This window comes from Temnothorax nylanderi, unplaced genomic scaffold (genome assembly GCF_030848795.1).
Source record: "Temnothorax nylanderi isolate EJ_2023f unplaced genomic scaffold, tnyl_v1.0 TNYL_tig0193_pilon, whole genome shotgun sequence".
In the NCBI taxonomy this organism is placed as follows: Eukaryota; Metazoa; Arthropoda; class Insecta; order Hymenoptera; family Formicidae; genus Temnothorax; species Temnothorax nylanderi.
The window spans coordinates 203168-215394 of NW_027249255.1; the positions used below are offsets into that span (position 1 = coordinate 203168).

General features: G+C 39.3%; 1 protein-coding gene and 4 non-coding genes across 12 annotated transcripts in view; 1 reads left to right on the forward strand and 4 right to left on the reverse strand.

Moving 5' to 3' along the window:
• Window positions 1–12227, forward strand: part of Fry (Protein furry) — a 30779-nt gene that overhangs the window by 16773 nt on the left and 1779 nt on the right. For 4 of the 8 annotated variants that reach the window (XM_071716770.1, XM_071716769.1, XM_071716774.1 and 1 more), the window contains 17 exons: window positions 1651–1787; window positions 4788–5027; window positions 5094–5362; window positions 5546–5672; window positions 5855–6045; window positions 6127–6758; window positions 6843–7011; window positions 7152–7461; window positions 7603–7906; window positions 8021–8535; window positions 8655–8963; window positions 9072–9249; window positions 9683–9855; window positions 9997–10071; window positions 11532–11705; window positions 11776–11913; window positions 12015–12196. In XM_071716770.1, the coding sequence (XP_071572871.1) occupies window positions 1651–1787; window positions 4788–5027; window positions 5094–5362; window positions 5546–5672; window positions 5855–6045; window positions 6127–6758; window positions 6843–7011; window positions 7152–7461; window positions 7603–7906; window positions 8021–8535; window positions 8655–8963; window positions 9072–9249; window positions 9683–9855; window positions 9997–10071; window positions 11532–11705; window positions 11776–11913; window positions 12015–12196 (4123 nt within the window). Of the gene's footprint in view, window positions 1–1650; window positions 1788–4787; window positions 5028–5093; window positions 5363–5545; window positions 5673–5854; window positions 6046–6126; window positions 6759–6842; window positions 7012–7151; window positions 7462–7602; window positions 7907–8020; window positions 8536–8654; window positions 8964–9071; window positions 9250–9384; window positions 9577–9682; window positions 9856–9996; window positions 10072–11531; window positions 11706–11775; window positions 11914–12014; window positions 12197–12227 lie in introns of those variants that run through there. The other 4 variants (XM_071716772.1, XM_071716777.1, XM_071716773.1 and 1 more) reach the window with 3 other exon arrangements.
• Trnaa-agc (transfer RNA alanine (anticodon AGC)) lies at window positions 2366–2438 on the reverse strand. Its single transcript has one exon. It is a non-coding gene; the product is annotated as a tRNA-Ala (tRNA).
• On the reverse strand, window positions 2527–2599 carry Trnaa-agc (transfer RNA alanine (anticodon AGC)). Its single transcript has one exon. It is a non-coding gene; the product is annotated as a tRNA-Ala (tRNA).
• Trnaa-agc (transfer RNA alanine (anticodon AGC)) lies at window positions 2680–2752 on the reverse strand. The gene has a single exon. It is a non-coding gene; the product is annotated as a tRNA-Ala (tRNA).
• Window positions 2834–2906, reverse strand: Trnaa-agc (transfer RNA alanine (anticodon AGC)). Its single transcript has one exon. It is a non-coding gene; the product is annotated as a tRNA-Ala (tRNA).

The window sequence follows — 12227 nt, forward strand, 5'->3', positions numbered from 1 at the left end:
ATTCCATTGTGCGAATTACTATCTTGCACGTTTCCGGCTAACCGGCTTACATCCGTTCGCTTTGACACGTTCGAAGCGGCGAACACTTTGCTGTAACGTAAAACTGCAGTTTTACCTCATAAAACCCTCTTGTACGTGATATTACACCCAATAGCAGCATGAAGAAGAAGAAATAAAAAATGTATTTCAACTCAAAGAGTGCATGTCGAATCTGACAGTTATATTCTAGATATAATTAGAAAAAATTCAATATCCGATTCGAGCGTTCTCTTCACAGCGCCTTTTATAAACTAAAATTTCTAGAGTTTACAGATACGTTTTTCAGAAATATTGGAAATCATCATTAGTTTTAAAGGAAATTAAAAGAGATTATTAAACGCCAATAAAATTGATAATGATTCTATTTTATTTAAATATACATATATATATATATATTTATTTATAGGATAAAATATTTTGAACTGATTAACCGTAAATTGGCCGTATATATGTATATTAATAGTAACAACGTATAAACATATAACATGTAGATATCGTATTTTCAAAACGTGGATGAGAGCCTGTATTAATCGCAAGCTCATCCGCTTGCAGCAGATTAAAATTTTTAGAGATGTACAAGTTAACGCATGGATTCATCAGAGTGCGGCAAATCTCACGATTTAGTTTAATATGCTACTTGTAAGGATTTTAAAGCGGTATTAACTGAACGAACAATCTTGTATTTTGTACATCGAGAATCATGTCACGCAAAAGAATCACAAAGGAGGATACGTTTCGTGACAATTGTTTGATACGTTAATATCTTTGAAATTTAGATTGAAACGCGACGCGTACTAGCTAGAAACAAATGCAGATAATTGCAGGCGAACATACTAATTTCGCTATGTAATTTCGCACGTGCACGCACGCACGCACACACACACGCGCACTCAGCAAATTATTAGGGATGTCATTTGCGAATATCGATGAAAATATCGAATGCCCTTCCACATCTAGCTGCTTTAAATCGGCACGTTAAATTACGCTATTACGCATAAAGCAATATTGGGGACGCGTTCGACCGTGTATGGAGTAATTAAATGCGAAATGGGAATCCGGCAAGTGAAAGAAAGGGAGAGGGAACAGTAATGCAGCCCACATTAAATTCATTCAAGCTGCAAAACGGCCGGTGTTTAAATATTTCCAAATCGTGAGATGAGATGAACGATGAGATACTCGGATGTACACATGCATTATACGCGTATGAAACGCATTACGGATGAAACTTTATACCTTGTATATTTGAGTTAAGCTGGATGAGCTTGGCTATGAAAAAGACTTGCTTTTACATATTGTCGGAAAATTGTAGTAATAAAGGGAACAAGGGAAATAATTTGATATAATAATTCGTTAAATCGTGGATTTATAAAATTTATAGCACCAGTAATGGTGCTATAATATGTATTATTTTCTTTCTTTTTTTACATGGAAGCGGATTACACGCTTCCGTGACAGTAATAAAAAAAGCAGTACTTGTGCACATTTCTCTTGATATAATTCTACCACATTATTTACAAATATAATATAGATCGATAATACAACATATATATTATTAATATAATTTGACCTATAGTAATTCTTAGAAATTGGTACTCAATTTATATGTTTCAGAAATTACACATCGGTTTCAAACAGCCCGCAGAGAAGTTCGGCAACTGCTACTGCAATATTTGTTACCCTGGTTGCACAACATGGAATTGGTCGATCCTAATGTACCGCCTCCGTCTAATCCTTTGAGTTATTATCAGGTGAATGAAGTTTATTATCGTGATCAACTTTGAAATAGCGGCGCAGCATTTTGCTTTGAAATTTTAGAAGTCTGTGCTCTTTGCGCTTTTGCTTTTTGGATATAGTTTAATAGGGGTAATAGGATAATAGAAATACAAATATAATCAATCTTAAGAAAAAAGACAACATAATTGACTAAAACATTAAAAGTGATATTTTGCAGCATAACGTTATTCAAGAATTAACAACTTTCAACAAGTACGAAGCTCTCATATATATGTTTATATATTTATTGATTATATCTGTCCACTTTGATTTGTCAAAAAGCTGATGAGGTAATTATTGAGCTTTGCAACTTTTAATCGAACTTTTTATTGAATGTATCTTTGATGCACACCGAGCATAGTTTTTTAATCAGATATAAACAAAAATCGCTTAGAAAAAATAATGTATGCATTATGGGAATGCCGAAAGATGCTTTTGATATCCTCGCGTGCTGATAAAGACTTCACCCGATTCAAAATCTTACGTTAAATTTTTAGTACGTTCCTGGACATCACAATTGATTTATTGTTAACAAAAGGATAAAAAGAAAACTTGGAGGCGCCGGGTATCGATCCCGGTACCTCTCGCATGCTAAGCGAGCGCTCTACCATCTGAGCTACGCCCCCTGATAATGTAATTCTGCAGCAAGATCAATCGAGTTCAGAAAAGTGATCTACTTTCGGTGAAAGGATTCGAAAAAAAAAAAAGTGATGTTGGAGGCGCCGGGTATCGATCCCGGTACCTCTCGCATGCTAAGCGAGCGCTCTACCATCTGAGCTACGCCCCCATGTGATCTGGATCACCGGCGGGTTTATTCTGGACCACGATTGCGATCCACTTTTAGTGAAAGGAGGCAAAAAGTGATCTTGGAGGCGCCGGGTATCGATCCCGGTACCTCTCGCATGCTAAGCGAGCGCTCTACCATCTGAGCTACGCCCCCTTGTGATCTGGATCATCGGCGGGATTATTATGGATCACAATTGCGATCTACTTTTGGTAAAAGGAGGCAAAAAAATGATCCTGGAGGCGCCGGGTATCGATCCCGGTACCTCTCGCATGCTAAGCGAGCGCTCTACCATCTGAGCTACGCCCCCGTGTGATCTGGATCGTTGACGGGATCACTTTGGATCGTGATCGTGATCTATTTCCAGGAAAAAGTTGCATATATAATTTTGCAAAATTTCTCAGAATTTATCTTATCGTTTGTGCGAAACAAACGAGCTACGTTCTTGTGATATATTTGATCTTCATTGATTAGCTTTGAAAATTGTGAATAATCTACCTTTGAATAGAAGCTTTAAATTTTATCTTGAAAATTGAAAATTTCAGTACTCATTCTTTGCACGCGCAAGATAAACACATTGTTTTCATTCTCGGAGACACTCTCATCGATTTTATATAAAAATAATGTTCCATCATTCTAGACACGGTCAACGATTTTTATCTGACGATTGTGTACTTGATTTTCGGGGTGAATAATTCCACATATTTGGGATCACGCTGGTATTCCTTTGTAATTCGGGAAAATTGGACGTGAATGGATGCAAACGTGAATGGACTCAAGCGTTTATTGAAACAAGTACCAAGCAGAGCTCCCAGAGAATGCAATACTGAACTGTGTATCGATTTCAATGGACTTGCAAATGCATCAATATAGCAATCGCGAGTGATTGCACGTGCAACGCGAAAACTCAATGATAAAATGTGGCGTAGTTGATTCTTTTGCGGAGAGTATTTAGTGATGAAATAGATGCTGTAGAATTTTGACAAGAATATCAATATGCAGTATACAATACAGTTTCCAGGAAAAATGCGATATTAATGCATTGTAAAAATGTACAATAGTATTTCGTATAAATGTGAGTATCGATGCAATATCTGGTAAAATTCTCTTAGAGATAAAGAATTCCTAGAAAAGACGCGACATGAGACTTTATCAAAAATATATGCAAATAACTTCGACAGAAATACGTGGTGAAATTTTTGGCACAAGTAGAAAGATTGATGCCAATTTCCAATTTTCATGCGGCTGTCGTAATGATTTTCTTAATCCCATTAATGATGAAGGACATAGCTCTAATATTAGATGATCTGATTAGAATTCATGCGAGAACTGTAGAAATTACAAGTTGATGTATCAAGATCACTTTCCCCGTATTATCTAATGATAATCAAAGAGATTGTAATCCTCTTATTGTAGATCGGGTGTTAAAGCCGCCGCTTTGTATGCGAGAAGCACCGGGGATCGATACCCGACGTCTGAGATATTTTCTTTTGATAATTTTCCCTATCGTTAGTGATCGTAAGGGCTCTCTTGATCAGTTTGATTGCGAGCGTCGTAATTGAGATGATCGGTTGGAGTAATATGTCAGACAATCGAGAAGAACATCCATTTAATGGAGAAAGGGCATAACGCCCGTTGCGTTTGTCCTCCAACGATGCTGCTCAATTATCGATGATGGTAATAATCTTGATCACCTCGATGGCTAGATGGATGAAACGAGAGAGTTGTAATTCAAGTAGTTATATCGAGAGCTTTTGTGCTTGGCATGCAAACAGTACTGTAATCGATTTTCCGATACCCGCGCCTTTCTTTCGATACTTTTACAATTGTCGGTAATAACGACGTCGTGATGTGCTGAATGATCGTTAGCTTGTTATTCCCTTTTATTTTGTAAGCGTAGGATAATCAAAGTTAACAAACTAATATTTTTCCGTTAACGCAGCTACTTTTAATCCCTCAGCTGATTGATAAGATCTACTTTAATATTTGCCAATTTTGTGGGTATGTTCTCTTTTTTTTAATAAGCTGTTTTAAAATATGATATTTCCTAGGATAATTATGGAATTTTATGCTGTGCCCACTTTTGCAATATGTATTTTGTCGATATAAATAGTTTTATTTGCCCGGGCATTTATAAAAGATACTCTTTTGCATTTCCGCGGTATTTCTTAATTAATTTATGTATTCACAGTATTACACGAGCGATGTGACACGTGGAGGAACGCGCAGAGAAGGCTGGGGCAGTGCAGAAGCGACAGAGATGGTGCTCAACAATCTCTTCTACATCACAGCGAAGTTCTCGGACGAGCATCCTAAAGAGACGGAAGAGCTTTGGGCGACTCTGTGTGGTTGTTGGCCGAACAATCTCAAAGTTATAATCCGCTATTTGATTATCGTCTCGGGAATGGCACCTCAGGAGTTGCTACCATACGTGAGTGAGATTTTTAGAATAGGTTTATTTGCGAATGACAAGGTGATAAAAATATTTAATCACTAGGCAAAGCGTGTGGTATTGTATCTGGCGCGGGCTCGTCCGGATCGTCTTGTCGACGAAATGATGACGGAATTGGAGACGGTCGAGACCCTGAATTGCTTGATCGAGCGAACGGAAACGCCGCCCTTCTATCGGCTTACCAGCATGAGAAAAGCCTCGTCGCATAGTGACGCGCCCGCCGCCGATCCTGCAAATCCTCCCCGCGATCTCGGCGTTGAAAAGGGCACCATTCATACGAAAAGGCACTCTGGCGAAGATCCCGTTAAAACCGGGTGAGAGATGTTTATTGAAATACATTACTTAAGTTGAGATTCCATGGTTTCATAGTGAAATCTCTTAATTTTTTACGAAAGCATAAAGGAATGTTGAAGCATAACTAATTTCGTGAAATGATTACTTTATGGTATCGCAAAAAAATTAATCTCAAAAAAGACACTCGAATTCTTCTTCCGCAGCTCGAAATCCGATACCGCGCTCCGAGCACTCGCGGGGTTTCAAACTCCAAGGGCAGAAAAGACGAGGACTGCGAGCGGTCCGCCAGTTCTTCCAGATGATCTATCAACTCCCACGACGGAAGCCGAGGTACGTTACTCTATTGGAACTTGATTTATTATCGTAAAAAGTTCATAAATTTATATGATTGAAAGGTTTTGCTGCTCTCGACGACAAGACGACGAATAAAAATATATGAAAGCTCGAGAGAGAGCATGTAATGCATCTTAACAGGACAGTTCAATACGAAAGTAATTAATTATTTTTTTTAGTTAACTACCGACGAGTCGTGTTACGTCGCTCGTAACGGGCCCGTTGGGGTGAACGGAAAGATGCCGTGCGTCGACGAGAAGTTCGATATTCCTCAACCGCATCCCTTGCCAATGCCGGAATACGGCGGGTACTTCGCTCCTCTGACTGAATACCTGCCCGATAGTTCTCAGCCGATAAGCGGATTTCACAGGTGCGATTGCAAGCTACGGTATTCCATTAGCTTTGTTTCAATAATGCGCGTTAATAACCCGATGTTGCTGTAATTCCTCAGATGTAACATCGCCGTGATGCTGCTCACCGACGTCGTTATCGACGGAATCCAGCTCGATTGGGCTATACACGTCCCCTTAATGCTGCATATAGTCTTTCTCGGTCTGGATCATTCAAGACCGTTAGTGCGAGACCACTGCCGTTGCTTACTGCTGAACTTGCTGGTCGTGCTCGGCGATCATCGCGATCACCTGGGCGTGGCGCGCGTGCTGCTCGCCTCGAAGACGGAGCAATTGGGATTGGGTTTGTCCACCCCGACTCTCCCAGTGCTGGAACACAATTTCACGGAGATGGACCCGGAGTTCGACAGTTATCTGTACGGTCCTCCCGCAGTCCCACCGCCGACGACACCACCACCATCGTCGTCGCCACCTCCACCCTCTTCGCCGCCGCCTCCGCCACCTCCTCCCCCGCCGCCGCCGCCACCACCTATGCCCCCCGAGTCCTCAGCGTCTCAGCCGGCACCTCCACCACCACCGCCGCCGCCTCCTCCCCCACCGTTACCGTCTTCCTCAGTTGCAGACGGTACACCCACTCACTCGTCTTTGTCGAATTCGACGTCAACCCCGCCGATGTCGATGAACCATTCGAATCAGACGGATGATAGTAAAGATTATGGAAATTCTCACTACGGTAAAATACCCGGATGTACTATAAAAATTAATTTTTGCTTTGTGCTTATAAAAAATGTTATAGAGATAAAAAATGATTTTGCAGAACCAGCGGTGTGCAATAGCTGGCCGGCCTCGAGCGGAACGGCGACGAACGTGGTACCGCCTGTTATTGTAACGCCGGAGGACACACATAATTGGACCGGTCCTCAGCCGGGTCCCAATATGCCGATACAAGACGTCATTAAGTCCCTGATCAATTTCTTAGCCTCCAGGTATATGCACATAAATTACAAATATGCCGATACAAGACGTCATTAAGTCCCTGATCAATTTCTTAGGCTCCAGGTGTATGCACATAAATTACATATTCGGGAGAATAAAATTTCTAATTGAATATTATCTTCCATGACAGAACAAATCAACCACTGTGGAATTACGAGGATATGACTGCCAAAGTATGGTGGGTGCGTAGCGCCGAGCAACTCACAATATTATTGCGGCACGTATTACGTGTCTTTAGAGACTCCTTGCCCCACGCGTTAGTCAGCCAGAGATGGGCGCAAACGGCGCTGCAATTAGGCCTCTCCTGCTCGTCCAGACACTACGCAGGGAGATCGTTACAAGTTTTTCGAGCGCTGCGCGTTCCCATAACGTCTAGGATGCTGTCTGATATCTTATCTAGGCTGGTGGAGACAGTTGCCGAGCAAGGCGAAGACATGCAGGTACCGACAGTTTTCTTGTTGATATAATTGCTTTTATTTAAAACGCAATCTAGTCGATAATAATTATAAAAAGAATTTCAAGTTGATTGGCATCCCGAATATTTTATATGATTATATTATTATTATTATTATTTTTATCAGGGATATGTAACAGAGTTGTTGCTAACGTTGGAAGCAGCTGTCGATTCGCTCGAGTCAGACTTTAGACCGCTGGATTTCATGAAAGAAATCTTCAAATCGACGCCTAATTTGAACAACAAGGATCCCGTATCGGGAATTGTAATCGGGGGGAAGCGCAGTCCAGGAGGCGGAAATGGATACCCAGCTGGGCCACACATGTTCTCTCATTTGAATCAAGGCGGACATACAAGAAGCACTAGCTACTCGGTTAGTTACTGTATGAAGAGGTCCAGCGGTGGAAATTCCGTGACTAACGATATAAAAGGTCACTATTATAATCAACACTTCTTGTAATACTCAATACAAGCTTTTTGTCTGTATACAAATTGAATTTCAATTTTAATTCACCGATTTTTTAAATAAACATTTTTGTCCGCAGAACTGGAGAACAGAACTGGCGGTAACAAGTATCCTAACTCGAATCTGTCTAGATCAAGATCAGCGCAGTCCTTGAAATTACTGGGTGACTCCGCCACGCAGGACGATAAGATGACAATACTAGCGCAACTGTTCTGGCTATCTGTATCCTTGCTGGAATCGGATTACGAGCACGAGTTTCTTTTGGCACTGCGGCTCCTCAGTCGCGTGCTGCACAGGCTACCGCTGGATCGACCAGACGCCCGGGACAAGGTTGAGAAATTGCAACAGCAATTGCGGTGGTCCTCGTTTCCTGGTGTCCACGCGCTATTATTGAAAGGATGCACCAGTCCGAATACATACGAACCAGTTGTTACGCTGCTGTCTCAATTTACGCCTCTGCTAGATCTGCCAGTGGTCGACCCCACGCAAAGCCTCGCATTTCCGATGAATGTTGTATCATTGCTGCCTTATATGCTGTTGAATTATGAAGATGCCAACGAACTCTGCATCAGAAGCGCCGAAAACATTGCGCAAGTAAGACGCTTGCTACTACTATTTTTTTCTACGTTAACAAATAAAAAGCAATACATGCAATTGCTAATTTACGTTTTGCGCTTATTCATTGGCGTCTTTTCGTCAAATTTCTCTTGCAGGTAAGCGCAGAAAAGGGGAAAAAATTGGAGAACCTTGGTACAGTCATGACGTTGTACAGTCGGCGTACTTTCAGCAAGGAAAGCTTCCAGTGGACTAAATGCGTGGTGAAATATCTTTATGATTCCTACGCTCATCTTAGTTTCAACATGCTTGCTTTCCTCGTGGAAGTACTGGAGAAAGGTCCAAGCAATGTAGCGTTGCCGGTACTCAGTATTATACATTGCATGTTGCATTACGTGGATCTGGCGTCTCCAGCTGCGCAACCGATCAATACCGAACTGTTGAGAGTGATCTCTAAATACGTCGAGGTAAAGTATCCAAGTATTTAATTAATTTCATAATCAGACATTATAATTCGATGATCACAGGAGTATGTATGTGCAATTGACTATAATTTTGTTTATCTAATAAACAAGCTGTTTCAGGGCACTCAATGGAAAGAAGCGTTGAAAATTTTAAAGCTTGTAGTAACAAGGTCGTCGACACTCGTTGCGCCGCCGACCTCGATGCACGGTTCATCCTGGGATTCTTCGCTATCATCACCGCATCCTAGCTTCACCGACACGGAGATATTTACCAAGAAAGAACTACCGGGTAAATTGACATCTCCGTGAATGAATTAATTAATGCGTATTTATTTTCCCTGGATGTATATTATCTTTTATGTTTTCTTTCTTTGCAACGCGGCATGCATGCATGGCACGGATTATTTATCGCACAACACAACAGGTTGCGACAAGAATGACAATAGTGATAGATAATCTTTCCCTAAAATAAAATTATTTTTCTAAGTTTAACATACTTCAAATTATATTATGTTTACTTAAATATGTACACACATTTATGCTCCCACGATTATTTGGATTTTAAGATATGTATCTGGAAGCTTTTCAGCTAAAATATTTTACAAAATGTAGTAAACATTGTGTTTTATTATTATCATGTAGAAACATAGATACACACAATTTTAATTAATCATATCTTTTAATATTTGTAATACTTTTGACTGTTTTATTTTTATGAATAGGAAGAACAATGGATTTCACGTTTGATCTGTCTCAAACACCAGTGATCGGTAGACGTTGGCTGATACGTCAAGGTACTGAAGAAAAATCGATTGGTTCTCCACGCTGTTCATTATCTCTATCGCCGGCGGATAGTAGCGCCATTGCCGGATGGAAGAGACCATGGATGTCGCAGGTATAGTTATTAAATTCAAACAAGAACTGAATTAAAATAAAGATCTGATTAGAAATTGACAAAACTTATGTGTGGAAAGTTTAATGTAATATCGTGTATAAATTATGCATTTATGATGAATAATCGATTTTTTTTCAATAGGGCCGAGTCAGGGAATGCTTGGTAAATCTCTTGACGACATGTGGACAAAGAGTCGGTTTACCGAAGAGCCCATCGGTACGTTTTTCAATTATTAATTCGAGTAGTGTAAACATATCCTTATCCTATGGTTTATCCTATGCGAATAATATAGTTACGTATATTTATATACAATTATACATTATTTTATTTTAAATTATATCTTAAAATATTTATATTTTGTAAATTTCTTTCTTGAGAGGTAAATTTACATAAATATAGATATTTTAAAGCGTTATTTAAAATAAAATAATGTAATTGTGTAATATATACATATGTATGTATGTATATATAATTAGTAAACATCTGGTCACATCGGAACATGCCGTAGCATGCTTCACAGCGGAAGGCGGGCACGTTTTTCGAGCATTTTTAATTTATTACAACTTTAGAAAATAAAATCTAAACGACTAATGTTCATCTGACATTTTTGGGGCTCTGGAGTCACCGCCTGAAGTGTTGATATATAATTAAGAATCATCCTGTACATCTTACAAAAATCAACTGATTCATTATGTACCCCTTTTTAGGATGAGCACATTAGTTCAATGACATTGTGTAGCAAGGTAAAGGGTTAATTATAAATGCAATCTGCACACCCGCTGTAATTCGCAATAGCGCAAGTACTTGTGATTAATTGCAATGTTCTGTGAGTCGTATTTCCACGCTTCAGTCAGCTTTATAAAAGTATTTTCACTCGCACATTGTTGCAGGTGTAATAAAACGTTTGTACAAGATGTTATAAAGCGGTAGTAGTATAATTTTACAGCACAGCTATCTGAAATCTACTATCTTTCCACGCTTTGTCGTCTATTGTATTATATATGAAATTATCTGTATAAATGTATAATAGGAAATATTTTTACGTATTCTTTCCGATTGTAGGATACATAGATTCTGTAATTTTTTTGTGTGAAACAATCATTGTTCTTTATTAATATGTACATAATTATATGCAGGCGACTCCATTACATTATTGCATTAATTTCTTGAAAACTTGATAATAGAGCATTATATTGTTATTTATCTTTCAGCATTTACAAATTTGACACTTTATTAGAGTTTGATTTATAATATTAAAGTTATTATTCTTTAATATTTATAACTACAATTAATTTATTAGGTTCTGAAGGAAATTGCGATAGCTCCAGAGCACTCTGTATATATAATTAGTAATTGTATAATACGTGTATGCACAATTGAATATTTTAAGCAAATTCACATAGTCAGTCGGAATTAAGACATATTGAAGGCAATTCCCAATCGAGGGATTTAATTAAGAAGCAGCGAAATATAAGTGAATTCCATAATATTGAGTACTATTTAGTGTCACAGTAATTTTTGTCTATCCAAAAAAATACGAGATGCCGTAGTTATTGACTTTATATTCATGAATTTGTCACTTATGTATATTTGCTTCTAATCCCTCACAAATTTCTTTGCGTTTACATATATATATATTTTTTTTTACATTATTAATCACGTTTTTTTAAATTCAGGTCATATTCAGTCAAAGTTCGGACTTGATGGAAAGACAATCATCCATGGCTTCTTCAACGGAAGAGGTTTCCGGCGCGAATAACGATTTGAGCGGAGGATCCAGACGAGACGACGAGCAGTTCGGCGTATTTAAGGACTTCGATTTCCTTGAGTATGAGAGCGAAAGCGTCGAGGTAAGCCCACGATGCTTTGCCTTCTAAATAGAGAATGCTAATTCCAATTTTTTTCTGTTAAACTTTACAGGGCGAGAGTACGGACAACTTTAACTGGGGAGTTCGACGTCGTCCTCTTAGCGAGGGAGAGGAACGAGAACCCAGTTTGCGACAGTTCGAGGAAAGTTTAAGTGAGAAAACGCCGTCATCCAGCAAACACACAACGCGGGTAAATATGTGAAAAATTAAAAATTAGTTTTACCACACGTAATTTTATATTTTTTGCCGTTTTTAAAATACTTGTATCAATAAAATTTGGAATGTACGCAGCGCGGTGTCGCCGAAGAATCATCGGACGACGAGGCAGGATCAGAATCACCCTTGGACGAAGTACCAGGTGGATCCGGAACGGGGCAGGAGGCGAACAGCATCCCAGGAATGTTCCCGCCGTCTTCTCTCTCGTTGATACCTAGTCGCACGCGTCACGACTCATCCACAAGGTCTGACACATCGTAAGTTTCTGTATAAAAACCTCTGGAAACG